Raw genomic sequence first — 19,348 nt, 5'->3', positions numbered from 1 at the left:
ATGTGCTCTAAAAATGATGTGTAGGCATGAAAAGCCCTTTCATCCAGCATGACACGCCCTTTCGTCGGGCATCAAAGCTTTAATAATAATAATAATAATATCATATTTATACAGGCTAACTTTGGTCAGCAACAACGTGCTGTTATCAATAAAGGACCTGTCTAAAATATACATGGATTACCGAAATAAAAATTAAATACAATATTAAAATAAAATGAAAATGAAATCTTAAAAGTCGAAGTTAAAATTTTTACAAAAAGTTTTAAATCTTAGGATTGAAGTTTCACACTTCATTTCGTCTGTTAGTTTATTAAAAATCTTTGCTCCTTGAAAGTAAAAGGCCTTCTTGCCTGCTTCTGATTGTACTTTGGGCAAAACAATATTTTTTGCATTAGCACGAGTACACTGCCTGTGTTTTACTCTAGTGAAGTAGTTTCGAAAGGCGTGTGGCGATACGCTATTCAAACTTTTGAAAACTTCAAGAGCACACATCTTGTTTCGTATACTACTGACTTTCTCCAGCTGTACACTGTCTCTGTTGCCATTTATTACTTTCAGTGCCCGTCTCTGAATGTTCTCATACACCATCTTTTTTGATGGTGCCATGTGAAGGAACACATTGTTACAATAAAGCAGAATTGGTAAATTGTTACCTTGTCTTTCCCCCTAATGAAAATAGTACCCCCCTAATGAAAATAGTAAAGTTTGGCTCCTGATATCAGGTGTCACAATTCATCGTAAAGGGTATGTGAATATGTTAAAGTGGAGGTTCAAATTACTCTTAGTGAGAGGACACCAAAAGGCTACTCATAATTTTTAGTAATGAGCTCTGTCGTATCTGCAGCAAAGGATGCTTTGCAAGATGTGTTCGTCATTTTTTGTCATTATCTCTGCTAAATCTAAAGAAATTAAACGTCTTTTCTCAATATTTGTTGATGATACTATTTTGTATTGATCTACAAGCGTTGCATATTTTGGCCAAATGTGGAACTTGAATTGTTTTAGTTGTGAACAATTTTTATACTATAAATTGTATATTTTTATATATTTTCACTATCGCAGGTCTGACAGTAAATCTGCAGATGGACAGCTGACCAGAGAAGGAAGACGACGTTCATCTTGGCATGATCTAGGAAGCTTTTTTCGTCAGAAGGAAGGAGCATCACTCGAGGCTGGAGACCCAAAAGTAAACAGCACAGATGCTGTCGACGCAAATGTACGCTTCAGCTTTCATTTGAAGTTTTTTTAACAAGACATGATTCCACTTTTTGCGCATGCTTTGCTTTTATTAAGTTAGAAAGGATGAGCCAAATATGAAATAACTTATTGATCACAAAGAGGTTGTCTGTCTAATTGAATTGCCGTTAATTAACTTCCATGGTAAAAATTATTCTTACACATTTTTCTTAATTTTTTGCAGAACAAGCCTCAAGGATCACAGGCACAGTCCACTGTTATTCAAAATAGAAATGCCACTGGAAGGGGACAAGGTATCAGCAATCACAAAGGAACAGCACGAGCTTTTAGCTCCGGTGCGACAGCTGGCTCGACAGCATCTCAGTTGGGGCCTGGCGGCAGGCAACAGATGGGTAGCTACCGTCATGCAGACGTCAATCGCAATGGAATGGTACGCTTTAGCAATAACAGAGACCAACAGCATCGTGGTGTTGGTTCAAGATCGCAAACATCAGGGTATTCTGGTGGAAAGCCGGTTACAAGATCTTACTCTGCTGGTGCAGCGGATTATCAGAAGTCCAATATTCATCAATATAGACATGACCCAAGAGGTATCGCCTCTCCAAATTATAACAGAAATCCTACCGCTGTCGCAAGGCAACAGCATTCAAATTCGGTTGCCAATGCAAATCCACACTCTTCAATGATAGGTCTATCAAAATCGAACAGTGTATCTCAACATTCTATTCACTCGCTGCCCAATTTATATCCTGCTTCTTCTGCAACAACCATGGCGGGTAGTCAAGCTACAACTCAAACACGATCTGCCCCAGTATCAATGGACGTCATTAATTCAAATGATTATCGGTCACACACCGTTCCTGTACATAATAAACCTAATCCACAAGTTTGGCATTCAGGACCACCATTTTACGGACCTCCTAACACGGCGGATCCTCCCAAAATACAACAAAATTCTCGCCCAGGGCCGGCACCTAGGAATTCAGCACCATACGGACCTGTTTCCCAGATGCAGCCTGGCTATGCCCAGTCCCAACAGGGTATTCGCCAAGGAACAGCACGCGCGCCGATGGTCAGTAGTAATGACATGCAGTACAGTCAAAGAAGTGCGGATCAGTCAAGGTTAAATAATCAGCAAAATGCAGCATTGGCATCAAGGTTGGCCGCAGATCCAAATAGTAGTCATATCAACAGTAATCGCAAAGGTATAATTTTATGGTTCACCTTTGAAATTAATTATGGTGCTATTGTCATTACTAGTTTTATAGTTTCATTACAGCAGTTTCATTTCGCTTAGATTTTTCTTTGGAAGAAAGAAACATAAAATATATATAGCATTGTTTGATGATTTCATGCATACTTATATGTAAACAATGCGTTTGCTTGTTTAACACTTCGGGCACATTCAGATAAAATGAACAAATGATCTTCCAACGCAGCTTTATTTGATAAATTTCAGTGTCAAAGGGTCTGGATCAGGGGGTTCTATAGAGGGATAGAGGAAGTTCCAGGACACTGCTTAATAAACATAGCTTCTCAGTTTCCTAAAAAGTATTTTTCATTGTTTCATATAAACAAATTAAAACAGAAATAGATTAAAGCAATTAATTAAGAAAAGTTCGAAAGCAATCTTTTCAGTGGGAGAGCAATCATTATTGTAACACCAACAAAAATTGCAGTTTGAAAATCTCATTTAAGGTGTACCTAATGCAAAGTTGCCATTTGAAGACGAGGAAGAAATACTAGATGGAAGGCAAACTCAGCAATACTATGATCAAATGATTGCACAAATCAATGACAAAATTGCAAAAGCGGTAGAGAGGGGTCAAAGTCCATACGCTGTCTATGCCGCCAACGACGACGAAGAGAGTGACTGGTGTTGACGTAAGTTTGAATACCAATATCTGGTTTGAATTCAAATCGAGACAAGTCCTAAGAAGAATTTATTTTGGCTGCTGTTGCATGGCTGAAGAAGCAGTGTTGCCTGGCAAACATTGCTGCCTTTTTTCTATAATGAAATCTCATTTGGACCAATTGCTGATCACGTGTCAGACCTGGCAGCTGCCAAGAGGGAAGAATGTAAATCAAAGAACGCTTATATCGATTTTCATTGATTATTCTCAATAAAAAGATATATTCTCTATATGTTAACGAGCACAAGTATTGCAGTTATGAATCTTGTGACCTTGCCTTATATTCATTAATTTTTAACGGCAATTGCAAAAACCATTCTTATTGCGAATTGTTCTCATGGCAGGCCCATGTATTTGCGCCTATTTTGCTACGATTCATAGAGCTTCTCTTGATAATAATCGTATAAACTTTAAATATGGAATATAATAGGCATTAAAAGACTAAAAGTAAACTTCAAAATGGCTTCTTTCGAATAATTCCTCTCCCTAAGTAAATGTTTACTTCTTTGACGTGAAATCAATTTGAAACGTATGACTGAAAATTTTTTCAAAAATAAGAATTTCAGAATGAACTGTAATTTAGAACACTCTCTCGTTGGGTGAGAAGCTGCAATGGTTTAAGATTGCTATACTTGCATTTTGTCAGTCATGCAAATATGCAAACATATTTCTGTAGTTGCCTGTTATTGTATTGGTGGTAATGTAAATAGACTGTATGTTATCACTGACATAGACTTTGAAGAATTTTCTTTATTTTGTCACATTTGACATTTGGTTTATTTTGTTCTTGGCTCTGCACCTTCAAAACCTAATCCACGATAGGCCAGCAAATCAACCAATACATGCCTAATTACAATTTGCAATTAAATCTGTCAGTCTTCATCCAAGTTACTTGTTAATATTAGCAGACAGATAAAAAAATGGCTTCTATAATATCTAAGCATCGAATGAATCTTTATTGCATTAACCCTTTATATGGCATTAACGTAAAACATAAGGCTGAACAATAATTTTTCTCAATTCATTGAATTTTGCCAATAACTTTCTCGGTGTACTAAGTGTACTTGTCTCCACTCATAGAAATTTGCCCATAATTCTATCTAGAATGGACACTGAAATTCAGAAGAAATTCCCATCATGGTCAATTAAGTCTCTAATCAGCTGTTGACGTTTGGTAAACAATGTCAAAATTCCCATTGCAACTAAAATTTAGAATTTTTTTTATTGTCAGCTTCTTTAAGCCATCATAAAACCTACTTTTGTGCAACGTGACAATGAAAATATCGCATGCAAATAAGTCAATTACATTTCATCATTAATCTTATGGTAGACAAACTCGCAGATGACACAACAATAATGTGCAATTCAAAATCAGAGTTACTGAAGCTCTTGAAGGAAATGAAAGAGATCAGTAAGAAATAAAGTCTGCTTTACAACACCAAAAAAGCAAAGTTCATGGTTGAAGACAGTAATCGAGTGGATACAGAGGAGTTTATGTTAGATGAAGAGAAAAATTGGAGAGGTTGATAATTTTGTGCATCTGGGATCAGTTATTGACACGTCATGAAAAAGAAGCAAGGAAATAAGAAAAAGGCTGGCTATGGCCAAGTCCACTGTGCAGAGTGTGATAAACATCTTGAAAAGCAGAGGAGTATCCACCAAGCTGCTGTTATGGCTGCTACATGCCACTGCCTTTGCTGTAGCATCATATGTGTGCGAGTCCTGGATATTTACAGAAACAGACAGGAAAAAGATTGACTCCTTTGAGAAGTTATGGCGTTATGTAAGGTTATTAAGAGTCTCGTGGACAGATAAAAGGGCAAGCCAGTAGGTGCTAGATAAAATTGAGACCATGTAGAAAAGTCATGATCTTGAGGAAGATGCGTTTCTTTGGTCAAATTGAAAGAAAGAGAGGTATGGAAAGGTAAATTGTCGAGGGAAAGGTTGAGGGTAGGAGAAGGAGAGGAAGGCCACTAAAATTGTTAAATTGGTTGAGGAAGTTTGGCTGTTTCAGTTCATTAGGCTGTTGACCGAGAAGGGTGGCGTGCTCTGGTAATGGCCACAGCAGCGCATTGAGCGCTAACTGACTTTAAGCCAAACTAAGAAGAAGAAGCCAAACTCGGATTCCACATGTGACAGAAACATTTTCTAAGAATTTTAACATCCGGGAATTTTAGATTTTTCATAAAGCAATTGTGAAGTCTTGAATTGCAGTTAATAAGAACGGAAACAGAATACGGAAAATTTCAAAGCTACCTCTTTCTGAAAAGAAAGAGAGTTCAATATATTAAACGATTTAATACAACGATAGCGTTAAATTACATTCTTTGCACATATTACGTTGGGCTATCTTTATTCATGCATTGTTTATAAGTGTTATGATTAAAAATGCAGCGATCAGTTTGTGGTTAAGTGGAGGAATCTCTTTTAGTCTTCATCATGGACTTTTGCAGGCTGAATATGGGAGGGCTCAAGGGCTCTTGCGCCATTAACAGGTGGATACAAAGAATTAAAACCTTTCTCCTGGTACTAGAGTCCCCGTCCTACGCATCATACAAACTTACAAAGCCTCCTGATGTTAAAGTCGTGTTTATGATGCCGACGGGGGATGTGATATCCAAACGCACACAAGTCCTGTTTAGGAAATCTTGCAAGAGAGAGCTACTATAACAAGAAATTGTTGTTTGCGGTAAGAGGCATTGCAAAATGAAATATGATAAGATAAAACTTGTAATCTAAAGAGTGATGATAGCCAAGGAAATTTGCTTTTGTCAAATTAACGCACAAACTACAAAAAATTAAGTTCAGGAGATTGAAAACTTTACAAGAAATTCAAAACACAATAGAAGAAATCAAGATATGTGACGATATAGTTTTATTGAAGAGTGATTTTCATGCCAAGATCGGAAAAAAGGAGGAGGTCGTGGGATCATATAGTCTATGTAAAAGGAACAATAAACTGGATTGAACCCTAGAATCTAAATTAAATCTAATATGAAGTATGCAACACATAGTTCAAACAACGGAAAAATTTGAACGGAAATAAAGAGGGAAAACAGAAATAAAGAGATCGCATCATGATAAATAAATATAAGATTGTGATTCATAACATAGCGTGGTCGTTATAAGTATAAAACAACATATAAAAGAATGAAAAAAGAACACATCTACAAAAAAAGTGGAATGCTTCAAGACTTGATCAAAAGATAGTCAAAGATAGTCCAATACTTTAAGAATATATGCAATATAAGTGAATTGCTTGATTATCCACACAATCCAAAACTGTACGAAAGTTAAGCATCTGTGAACATAAAAAATACAATCAGACCAAGATGTGAAGAACAAAGATGAACAAGGAACTGTTTTCTGAGAGTCCTGCTTTACTTATTAAAACAAATAACCTGCATAATACAGTGAACATTTTAGAGATGAAAATGAGGCCAATTCGTCGCTAAACAACCAAAAGGAAAATTCACTAGATAAGACAAAACCCTAGCAGAACTTTTGCAGAATATGGGTAATGAAGAGGTGACAAAGACGATGGCAAACAAAGTAATTTTGAAATACGTGCATTTAACCTGAATATCGCCTTAAATCAGATTACAATTAACTTCCCAAGACAGTACACAGCACATACATCAGCATTGTGTCACATATGATCTTACTACACATGCTCTTGCTAGAGTTTCGCCATTTATGGGTTCTGATAAACTGCGTCTCCTAATGAACAGCTTCATAAAAGCTCAGTTTAGCTACTGCCCCCTAATTTGGATGTTCCATGACAGATGTCTGAATGCTAAAGTAAATAAAATCCACGAAAGAGCACTCAGAATTGTTTACAAAGACAGTCATGCTGACTACGAAGCATTGCTGACTTTGGATAATGCAGTATCAATTCACCAACGCAATCTACAGTACTTGATGATAGAAATATACAAAACCAAACATAACTTGAACCCTAGTTTCATGAGTGAGATTTTTGAAACAAGAAATGTACATTATGATTTGCGAACTAAAAATAATCTTTGCATTCCAAATGCCAGGACAACTTCCTATGGTATAGAAACTGTGAGATATTTAGGTCAAAAACTGTGGCAAACACTACCTCACAGTATAAGAGAGTCCCAATCATTGTCAACATCTAAAAAAGAATTAAGAGCACACCCTATAGAATGCGACTGTAGATTGTGTAAAAAATTTATTGCTGGGTTAGGTTTTTTTTAGAACATTATACCATAAACATTTTTAATATTGTAACGCTGCATAAACATTTTAGCCATATACTATATCAATCGTTGCATAAACCTTTTTAATATTGTATCATATATTTATTTAATACTAACTCTTTATAGATAGTTCGCCTTAATTAGCTTCTTTATAGCTATCAGCCGTTCATTTAGTACGCCAACTTTAAACAAATTATTTATTATTATTATTATTATTATTATTATTATTATTATTATTATTATTATTATTATTATTATCATAATGATTATCGTTGAGCAGTGGCGTTCACACGCACATTGTACACGATCTCGTTTCTTCGATTTTTCAAACAGCCTGGATGTCTACAACGCTTATTTAAAGATACGAATTAGTATATTGTATTCAACCGAGCCAGAATCGTTATGCTGCGACCTCGCTTACTATGGCTTCTAATAATTTCGGTGGTTTGTTCGTACTGCGGAAAGGATTTTCAGGTGCTAGGCCGCCACACATGGCGCTGCAGAAAAAGATTGCCCGAGAGTGCTGGACCAAACAACACGATTAATATCACATCAGAATCTGACAAAAATGCCCTCCAGACGTCGGGTATAGTTAAATGTGTCTGTGGGAAAGAATGTTCGGGTGCTAAAGGACTGAAAATGCACCAAAGACGATGCAGAGTAATTGAAGGCCTAGAGGATCAACCGTTGGATTTTGAAAATTCAAATATTGGCGCCAACCAATCACTGATCAGCCATACGGAAGTGACAACGGATACACTTTGTGATTATGAAATCAAACCTGGTGTACGTCTGCCTAAGACTGATGATCAATGGAATACTGCTAACAATTATTTTAAATCTATCTTTATTAACACAAAAATTGAGAAAGTCTCTCTTGATTCCACGATTAAATTCATGAACGATTCAATTTACAACTATTTTAAACATTCATACGGAACCGTCAACGGAACTCATGATAATGATCTACTTAACAAATATAAGGACTGCTCCAAACAATCACTCAAGAAAGAATTAAAACGTCTGAAATTGTCAAGTGCTCCACCTACTGAAATTAAATTTGTATCCCGCCTTCTTCGATCAAAACTCAGCCAGGATCGTAACATATGCAGCTCTGCAACAACATCCCAAGATTACGATAAACTCATCTCGAAGAACCTCTGGAGTTTCGTAAAAAATGTTATCGAAAAACAATCTGCCGTTCTGCCATCATTCTCTGTTAACCGTTGTACACAATTTTTCGTTAAAATGTTTTCAGCAGTCTTCCCAGACCGGCAATTTGTCATACCTCCATGGATTCCTTCTCTTTCTCAACCTTCAGTTCCATTTGATACACAACCCCCGTCTTATGAAAAAGTGACAAAAGTTATTCGCAAAATGAAGTCAGCAGGATCTCCATGCCCTTTGGACAAGATTTCTATTATTTGTTTCAAGAGATGCCCTTACCTCCGGTCATTTCTGACTGAAATAATACGTGTTGTGTGGACCACGGGCCACGTTCCTAGCGAATGGAAAAAAGCTTGTACAGTCTTAGTCTATAAAAAAGGCAGCATTGATGATCCGGCAAACTTTCGACCTATTACCCTCGAGTCTGTACCGCTAAAAATATTTACCTCTTGCCTGCGTGATGTTCTGTTTTCCTTTCTCAAACAAAATAATTTCATTGAACACGAGATCCAGAAAGGGTTCACTCCTAACATCTCTGGAGTGCTGGAACATACTTCACTGATGGCCCATATTATCAATAAAGCACGCATAAAGCAACGCTCTGTGGTTGTCACTCTTTTGGATTTAAAGAACGCATTTGGAGAGGTCCATCATAACTTAATCATTAAAGCTATGGACTATCATCACATCCCTGCTCACTTTCAAGATCTCGTGTCTAATCTTTATACTGATTTCCACACTTCAATTATAACAGATAATTTCAGGTCTCCGGCCATTCCAGTCAAAAGAGGAGTACTGCAAGGGGACTGCCTCAGCCCTCTCATTTTCAATTTATGTTTCAACACCTTTATTCAGCTGGTAAAACAAGACAAATATAAACAACTTGGATTTTCTCCTCATGACGGCAATGATCGCTTGTTTAACCCGGTTCACTGGTTTCAATTCGCTGATGATGCTGCAGTTGTCACAAGTGATGAACGCGAAAATCAATTATTGCTAAACTGTTTTACAAGATGGTGCCAATGGGCAAATATGATCATCCGCGTAGACAAGTGCATCACCTTTGGAATTAAAAAGTTTGCAACTAAATCTGCACAGTTTCAGCCTAAACTCTTCATTAACAACGATCCTGTCCCTTTTGTGAAACATGGCGAATCTTTCAAATACCTGGGTCGTTTCTTCAATTATGATATGAAGAACCAGGAACACAAGGATCACTTGACCTCTTCTCTCCGTGAGATGCTCAAAGTTATCGATTCCTTGAAAATTCACCCGCGGAACAAAATTCTACTGTTTAATCAATACATCCTTTCAAAGCTCTCTTGGGATCTCACAGTTGCTAATCTCTCCAAAACGTGGGTTTGCGAAAACTTAGATCAGCTTGTCACAAAATTCGTTCGACAGTGGCTCGAGCTTCCAATATCTTCGACATTGAGTGGCATAGTTCTTTCTCGTAAACACTTTGGTCTTGAGCTTCTGCTTCCTTCCGTAAAGTTTCAACAGTGCCAGACTGTTCTTCGAAACTCACTCAAATCTTCGCCCAACGAAAACATCAAATCCCTATGGATGAACACCAATTATGGACCTAATATACAGTTCGACGCATACAAGAACACTAAGGCGGTACTGAAATGTGTAAGGGATGAACACACTGAAAAGCTCAAAACTCAGTTAACATCTCAAGGCTTCATCATTTCATTCCTGCTTGAGCATTCATATACAAAGTTAACCTCACTCTGGTCTGCAGCTCAAAGTAAACTTCCAAAAAACATCTTCAACTTTACGATAAGGTATCTCAACAACACACTAGCCACAAGGAACAACCTCTGCTTATGGAAAATTAGCTCTTCTCCAGATTGCTCATTCTGCCTTCAGCCTGAATCACTTCTTCATGTCGTAGCTGGATGTAACAAATACCTTGAGCAAGGGCGTTTTACTTGGAGGCACGACTCTGCCCTGCACTTCATTGCATCGTCATTTCAATGTATCCGAGATGTATTCATTTATGCTGACATTCCCGCTTATTTATCACCATGTATCATAACTGGCGATTCGCTCCGTCCCGACATGCTAATTAAAACTGCTTCTAACTGTCTGTATGTCATCGAATTAACTGTTGGGTTCGAGACTAACCTGGACAATAACGCTTCGCGTAAAGCTGAGAAGTACCGTTCCCTTCTAAAGGAACTACGCCCTAAGTTCAAAAAAGTAAACTTTGTTAATCTATCTATCAGCTGTCTCGGTATCTTTGGTAACTCCTGTGATTCTTTCATCGATATGTGTGATGAACTAAAACTTGACTACCAACACCGTAATTTTATAATTAAAAAACTGTCAGCAATAATTATACGCACATCCTATTATATATTCTGTATGCGCAATAAGACTTGGACAAACCCTGAACTGCTCTCCTTCTAAAGATTCTTTGCACTCATATGATTTATTTAAATGTTATAACTTTTGTAAAATTAGTAAACTTGTCACCAGGCTAGCCGATAGTAACTACCTGTAAAGTGAGGTTACTGTTGTAAGTAGAAGAATATAAAATAAAAAATGTTTTCATTATTATATCTTCTCGTCTCGTTCTCGGTCTCGATCTTCAGCTACCTTCTGTCAAATTCACTCAATGCCAAACTGTTTCACGCAATGCCCTCCGAACTTCTCCTAACACAAACATTCAAGCTTTATGGAAAAACACCAGTAGTAGGATGAATCTGCAATACGACATTTACCGTAACACCAAAGATGTACTGAAAGCAGTAAAATCAGACAGTAGAGAGCGCTTGGCATACCAATTACTATCCCAGGGTGCTATTATTTCATTTCTGTTGGACCACTCTCTTAAAAAGCTCAATGGTCTTTGGTCTGTTGTGCAGAGCAACCTACCCACGAACATCTTCAACTTCACCATCAAGTACCTGAACAATACTCTCCCTACGCGCAAAAATCTAAGCCTTTGGAACCTAAGCCAATCATCTGATTGAGAATTCTGCCTTCTTCCCGAAACTTTACTCCATGTCGTTGCAGGCTGCAAAGTTTATCTCGAACAAGGTCGTTATACCTGGCGTCATAATTCTGCTCTAAATTTTCTTGCAACCTCCTTGAAAGCAATAGAGGGATCCTCTCTTTTTGCCGATATACCTGGCTTCTCCTCACCATCCATCATAACTGGAGACAATCTGCGCCCAGATCTACTTCTGCGTACAAAGGAAAACATTCTTTATGTTTTGGAACTAACGATAGGATTTGAAACTAACCTTAACTGCAATGCAGAAAGGAAACGTTCAAAATATGCTCGCCTTGTCTCAGATCTAAGACCAAGGTTCAAATCTGTGATATTTGTAAATCTCTCCATCAGCTCTCTTGGCATCTTCGGCGACTCATGCAGCTCATTCCTTGAAATGTGTGACTCTCTTTCCATCGATGATCAACACAAACGATATCTCATTTCTAAGCTTTCTACGATATCCATTCGTATCACCTATTACATTTTTTGCTGTAGGAACAAAACATGGACTAACCCAGAGCTACTCCCCTTTTAACGTTTTTTTTTCTTTTCTCTTTACTACGATTGTAATAGTCTTATTTTGTAAAAACAGGCTAGCCAGTTACAAATTACCTTGTAATAGTGAGATTTGTAATTGTAGTTTTAACTGGAATTGAAAATGAAAAGTTTCCATTATTATTATTATACACATTTTGTCCACCAACATTGGAGAAAAGAATGATTGAAACCAAACGGATCCAGATAGGTGTAAGGAACTAGACATGCAGAATGTCAAATAAGGCCAATTACAGAGAGAATGGCCTTCAAAAACAGAAAATTTTGGCATGCTTAAAAGACTACAATAAAGCACTTGTCAGATTGAGCCAAAGTAGAGTAGTAATTCACTACCTAAAAATGTCAAGGTGTCGTGTTAGTATAGAGTCTATGTTCTAGCAACAGCATTTTTATTAATCGGGCTTGGAACTGAATAAAACACATGCCAGTGATGACATTGAATTACTGGCTACCATAGAAAAGCATGTACAAGCTTTATTGAAAAGATAAATTAATGTTGTACAGAATATGTTATGGAATTAAACGCGAGGAAGATTGAAGCCATAGAAAACATCCAGCAACGAAAGTTGAAATAAAATCAAACGAGATAGCATTAGAACAAATAAAGCTATATAAGTATCTTGGCACACTTATTAAGGAATACGCTAAACTCTTTTAGGGAATAAAAAGGAGATTTGGAATAGCAAAGAAATCATTCCAGGGGCCTGTGAGGCATGAAAAATAGGGGGGGGGGCAACAAGGAGGACTAATATATTTGAAACATGGTGTTATCCAAGAAGATTGAAAATTAGCTGGATAAAGGTAGCTACAACAATTGATACATTTGAGGGGGAAGAGAAGCTGATATATTTGGCAACATAAAAGAGGCAGAAATTGAACCCTGTTCCTTAACATCATGGGAGGAATATTAAATGCAAAAATTTAAATGGAAGGCCTTGGAGAATGTCGATAGACGGCATTAAAGAAAGACCAGTTTAGGCTGATTTTTTCAAGGAGGGAGGAAGGGTAATGGCTTGATGAATTTGTTTTATTGAATCGAAACTGGAATATGCTTGATATCGCATTGTAGGATGATATTTTCTGCTTAGGAAACTTAGGGACCGGTTAAGGAATCGGAAAACCGGGATTAAGAACCAGTTTCACACCCTTTCCCTGATATAAAAAAAGGAAAGAAAAGTAATGACTCAAAGTTCTGAAGTGGGCTTTAAACCGCTGAGCTCTGACAGTGTTTGCAAGAAGAGACTTTGCTTTTTCTGATACACTTTGATAAGAATGAAGCATCCAAATCTCAGTACAAAATATCTTGACAGAACCTAGCTGACATTTTTCTCATCTTTGTTATCGATTTAAACCTAATTGTCATAAAATCTTACATAAATATCATTAAATTACATTAATTTTATATACAGTTAGGGCAATAAGCAATTCAATAAAAATTTTAGTTCTTTGCTCCTTCATATATTCCATGTCCAAATACGCCTGTTCTGGAGGTACAGTCAGTTGCATGATGCGAAAATGCCTTGCCTCGAGCGCCGTCTGATCTAAATGTTTCTAACTGTCCAGGAATCTAAAAAACAAGGAAGCTGTATTTAATCACATATAAAATGTATTCCTTAAAGCAAATACAAGTGCCTAGTTTCTAACTCTCCTCGAATCCGGTCTAAAATTGTTGCATTTCCGAGTATTCTATTAATTTTTCTGTCAATGCTGTCAGTCAGGAAGCGAAACGCCCCCCAATTTTTGGAAAATCGAGTTACAGTTTGAAAACTTAACGGTTGACTTGGAATTTTTTTCTTTAGACCAAACTTTTGAATTTTATATTTTAAGAAGTTTTTTTATATTAAAAGTAAAAATTCTAAACATTAAAATTCACAGGCTGAAGCTGACCCATCCAGTAATCGTTTTCTATTGTGAATCCCGTCTCCACTGGATCCAAATTGCACAATTGTCCCGTTTGCTTTCTGGCGGAAGTTGAATCAAATTACGAACAGACAAGGTGAATTTCCGGATAAGAAACTTGAAACTTTACAGTTTAGAATGATAATACCCGTATTGATCAGAAAATATTAGAGTGGGAGTTTTTTAATAAACTACGAGTAGTTAATCCAATAAAAAATTAAGAATCGTTCAGTACTAAAAATTAGATATCCTTATCATAAGACCTATTCCTATGACCTATGACAAAACTGCTGTGAAGCAAGAACACATTGCAAAAGCTGCAGTAGAAGTATTTGATCAAAGAAGAGTGTTTCATCTTTCGAATCAGGCATATGCACAAGTTTGCTCTCAAATCATCATTTCAATTGTAAAGAACGAAAAGGCATCTGGGCCTCTGAAAATTGTTAGACGTTTTCTTCGATCAAGAACAAAAATAAAAGGCTCAAATTCTTGGTGCTTCTATATCGTGAAAAAATGTATTTTAGATAAAATTGATCTGCATAAATTGGTTAATTGATCAATTTAGATAAAATTGATCAAGTGATCTGAAACAGTACTACTAATCATTAAGTATATCTAATACTGGTTTTGCTTAAATGTTGCTTTATTTCTTACAGTAGGTTTAAATGTTTGTTTCATGTAAATCAAAATTTAGAGATTTAGGCTTTTATGCTTTAGGCTAATTATTGAGTAAAGTTTTGGTAATCATAATGAAAATAGAACTATGGTGTTCGGGCTTTTAACAAATATCTATTTAGTAGGTACAGTAGATTTACTGGTCGAATGAAAAATTTCTCACTTAAAGTTGGAATTTTCATCCTTCCACGCCCCTCCAAATTAGCAACTTGTTTTCGTCCCTGAAGAAGTGTGTGCACTTTCTACCGTATTTTACGGTGTTTCTGGACATAATTGATTAATTTTTTGAAAATGATGACCAGTGGAACAAAAAGGCAATTGATCTTGCTTTTTATCAAAAATACAGTTTAGTGGAAGTAAGTTTTTAGTTTGCTTTCATTTATTGAACTATTGAACAAACTTGAAATTCGCTTAAAAAGCTTTAATCTGAAAAAGGTCTCCGAAGAAAACTAATGAAATAATCGAATTAACAATCCTAGAGGTTGTTAATTCAGGAAATTTTCACTGAATTCGAGCTAATTCGAGCGGGAAGGCTAAAGAAAGGTGTGGGTTATAAAAACGGTCCTCAGGTGGGTATGTTAATAGCTGGTTTTGAACTTTCAAGCTCATTTCGCTTACAATTTCATTCAAAAAGATTCTAAGAAATCAAGCCTAAATTATAAATCAAAGCATAAAAGGACATTTTATTTCGGATTATTGATCTATTTGTTGCCTTCGGCGGTCTTGTCGTTAATACCTCGTAAATTTTAGCCCTTTTCTATTTCTTGCTGAATTCAGTTTAATAATGAACAGAAAGGGAGTACTTTATGCTGCATCTCGATTAAACTGCATAGAAGAATGGGGAGAGGGGAGTGGAGCTTTTTCAAGGGTAGTGGTTAAAACTAAGGGAAGCATGGTTGGCAAAAGTAATGACCTAAGCTGATTAGTTTGATTTTGAGACATGTATTCTCAGATCGGTATAAAACAAAACCAGCGGCGGGGCCACAGGGTGGACCGGGGTGGACATGTCAACTCCAAATGAAGACGTAAATTGTTTCTAATACCTTGAAAACCATTGAAAAACATTGAGGGGGGAGGGAGGGATTTCGATTTCATACTTGCAAAATAGCACTGTTATGAAAAATTCTTGAGATAGTTGTTGTCTAAAAATTTCGAAATAGATCAAAAAATACTACAAAAGGCCTTTCCAAGTGTCTGAGCAGCATGACTGAGAAAATTTGTTTTTGTCCACCCTAGTTTTTTTCCGAGCTGGCGACGTCACTGAACAACAAAAAAGGAAAACTATATTTAAGCTCCGAATTAAAGAGTCACAGATAAACTAAGAGCATATTGCTAATTGCTCTATGCAAATTATGTTAAAAGAGCTTCTTCTTGGTAATGCCAAGTGATAGGTAGTATGCTACAGATCAACTTTCTTGAGCTGAGTTAATCGACATACAAAGAAAAAATATGCTATTTATTTATCAAAGTGAGTTTTTATAAAATTAGCTTTATCAGCAGCTAGAAAAGACTTTGAGCATGTGCATTTCAGTGTGGCAAAAAATTTGTAGATCTTCTTGTATTTGGGACAGAGCATCTTATTTTTCAAAAACAGATGCAAAGATGGAAAACCATTGAACATGACATATTTTAGGTAGGCTGAACAATGTGGAAAAACTGTGTGTTTTTTGCAGGGGGTTTTTCATTGGTTGAAATCAAATGTAAATTGATAATCATGAAAAGATCATGTGTTACTCACCTCAAGAGATTATTAGAAAATACTCACTATTCAGTTTTTAAAGTACTCACTACCCTCCTCAATCTCCCATCAAGGATGCAGTGCCATTCTAGAAAATCTTATTAAACTCTACTGATTAGGGTAAGGAGAGGATAAAACAGTATATGTGGACAAATGTACCTTCTTGAACCGTCTCATTTGCCATAGTGGAGGAGGATCAACTGGAGGTGAATGTCTTCTCATCATAGATGCTCTGGTTTCATAATATCCTTTTCCACTTCCTGATCTTGTCTAATAAAAAAATGTTAATAAATTGGTAAACTTAAACAGCAATTAAGATAGAAAAAACCAATGAATATAATTTTGAACCGATTTTACATTAGATTAAACTGTTAAGAAACTGTTTACCAAATTTATGACATTACCTGTGTTTCATTATTTTTCCTACTATTAAGTTCTGCTTGTTTTCTTTCATTCAACCACTTGGATTGGTATCTGTGTTCAAGTAAATCAAAGACAGGTGTTGCTGTCCTCCTGAAATGGAAATGTTGAATGCATGGCTCACTATTTTTGTGCCAGTCTGCTAGAGGGGCAAGAAATTTGAGACATGGAATATGGGGGGGGGGTGTGATAAAGTATGAAAAATTTTATGTGGACAATTTTTGCAGTATAAAAATCTAAAAATGGCTCTGAAAAAAAAGGAAATATTTTAAAACATAAAAACATATATCAAAATATCTAAGCAAAGAAATATATTTACCCATTTAAGAATCAAAATTGCCTGATCAGAATAACAAGCACAGGACTGGTATGAAAGCCATGATTTTAAAATTCTTTGGAATGAAATGATTTTTAAGGGTTTTTTTAACATGGAAGTACAAAGCTTTTGTCATACTTACTGTGTTGGAACACCAAAGACCATTGTTGGTGGTAGCCTTTTGGGCAGTTTCATATTTTGTTCCTTTGCTGAAGGTTTTCTCTTCACATCATGTGTTGCCCTGTACTGAGAATGCTCCTGGGCAGTGACTAAACCAGCTTGTGTTGCTGCTTTATTTAAAGAGATAAAATCCCTTGTACGAGCTGATGCATTTCTGTTGGGAAATTTTTGGTTCGAAGGTTTCCATGAAGATAGTGCTGTCAAAAAGAAACATGGATATCTAATCTATGTGTCTAAAATCTTCCATAATTAACATTATCATTTGCATGTTATAGCAGCATATTAGCTTGAAACATCATACTTTTTAGGATGCAGATCAGTATTTTGTATCATCTATATCTTATCTGCTTGATGAAAATTATTGTTTTACTTATTTTAATATAGTTCTTGGTGCAGTATAGGCAGGGCATACATTATTAGATGTTTAGAACGAGATTATTCTATCTAGTCATTCCAAGCAATATCAAACATAGTAATGCAATCATTTGCTTGACAATATATCATCTATCAGAGTACATATAAATATATATATATATATATATATATATATATATATATATATATATATATATATATATATATATATATATATTATATAATGTAAAGTTACAGGGTGTATAGCAAACAGCTTGAGACAAAATTACAGCAAAAGTAAAATTGTATCAACATAGAGCATAGAACATACTTAAAGTTGGTTAGGTAAACTAAAAAATCCTAAAAATTTGAATATAAAGTGAGTTGGGCCTGTAGGAGGATGATCTAATTCTTCCTTAACTGAATTTACAGTGCTGCATTATTAGTATCCTATGGGTCCCAGAAGCTTATGAACTTTAAGTTCAAGTACTCTAAAGGAGAAAAAAAGTGCAAAGAGTCCAGTTATTTGGAATGACAAACCCTGGAAAGCAAGGCAAGTAAATTGCACATACCATCAGCTGCTCCTGTTTCATTACCAAAACTCCTTTTACCATAAACAAAATCTTCTGGTGGCAATGTGAAGCACCTCCTTAATGGTCTCCCCAGCTCTGACTGATTACAAAAAATGAGCAGTTATATTTTTGACATGTTTTATACAATCTATTAAGCACAATAACAGGGTACCTTGGTCAATTGGTGGATGTATTAATTTATCAACACACAGGCAAATGATTTCCACTTTAAACCAGAGTGGAATCAATGTAACTTAGGTTGGAGAATGTGGACATTCTTATTATCTGTGATGTATTTGTGTGTAATAAAGAATAAAATACTGTGTTGGCGTAGAGGTTGATGTTTTTGTTGCTTGTGTTTGTGATCCCTAGACCTGGAACCACAGAGCACTTGCAACTCTTCTCACTCTTGAGTGAAAATTTTGTCCTGTCAGGGGTGCAAACCACACTAAACACTGAGCCATCTTTCATCAATTTACAGATGCCGGCAAACTGGGACAAGATTTGCATTAGATTGGAATTGCCAAGTGTCCTTTCATTAGATTGATTCATTGTGGCACATGTGGAAAATAAACACAATGTCCTTGAAACTCTCGGAAGAAGAAACTAAAGAGTGCATTAAACTCCTAAACCTCGAGTGCATAGAAATTTATTGCAAAGTGGAAACACCTTTGCAAAGAACATGATGAAAATTATTCTTCAATTATTTGCCAAGTTGAGCTATCAGTGTAGGGATTAATTTTAAACATAATAAAGATAGTAAAATGTAATGCCACCTCTTCAAGCATTTGATGATATTAAAATTAATCATTTCGTTGCTTTTGAAAGGACACATAGATAATCCATGACAACTTTCCGAGAATGAGCATTAATTGCACTTCAAAAATACAAGCTTCACATACCCTTATCAGTAGTGGATTGTTATTCAAGGATTCCCTCTGAATGCCAAGCATCATACCTCCATTTGAATCCATATCTGCTTTTTCCTTAAAAAACTATAAACAGCTTAAATGACAAACCAGTCCAATGATCTAGACTCTTTAACTAAAGAATCGATTACCAAATAAATCCCTAAGAAAGAAGAAAATTGCAGCAAATAGCAACAAGCAGTCAACACAGAAATTGCTAT

At 36.0% G+C, this 19,348-nt stretch overlaps 2 protein-coding genes across 2 annotated transcripts in view; one reads left to right on the top strand and one right to left on the bottom strand.

Annotated features, from left to right (window-relative positions):
* LOC135694020 (muscle calcium channel subunit alpha-1) overlaps positions 1-3,878 on the top strand; it is a 54,901-nt gene extending 51,023 nt beyond the window's left edge. Inside the window, exons 42-44 of the mRNA XM_089111663.1 lie at positions 1,063-1,216; positions 1,421-2,402; positions 2,896-3,878. Of these exons, the coding sequence (XP_088967789.1) occupies positions 1,063-1,216; positions 1,421-2,402; positions 2,896-3,080 (1,321 nt within the window). The 3' untranslated portion in view covers positions 3,081-3,878. The remainder of the gene's footprint in view (positions 1-1,062; positions 1,217-1,420; positions 2,403-2,895) is intronic.
* A 7,360-nt stretch (positions 3,879-11,238) lies between these two features.
* LOC135694023 (cilia- and flagella-associated protein 77) lies at positions 11,239-19,333 on the bottom strand. The gene is made up of 6 exons (XM_065212654.2): positions 19,122-19,333; positions 18,220-18,319; positions 17,256-17,490; positions 16,782-16,890; positions 16,537-16,647; positions 11,239-13,632 (listed from the first exon to the last, which is right to left on the bottom strand). Exons 1-6 carry the CDS (start codon positions 19,191-19,193, stop codon positions 13,504-13,506), a joined length of 756 nt encoding a protein of 251 aa, XP_065068726.1. The 5' UTR covers positions 19,194-19,333; the 3' UTR covers positions 11,239-13,503.
* Positions 19,334-19,348: the final 15 nt, after the last annotated feature.

Source organism: Rhopilema esculentum, chromosome 11 (genome assembly GCF_057945365.1).
Source record: "Rhopilema esculentum isolate cy_ngs chromosome 11, ASM5794536v1, whole genome shotgun sequence".
Classification (NCBI taxonomy): domain Eukaryota; kingdom Metazoa; phylum Cnidaria; class Scyphozoa; order Rhizostomeae; family Rhizostomatidae; genus Rhopilema; species Rhopilema esculentum.
Note: the sequence above shows the minus strand (reverse complement) of the source record. Positions and strands in the feature narration are given on the sequence as shown.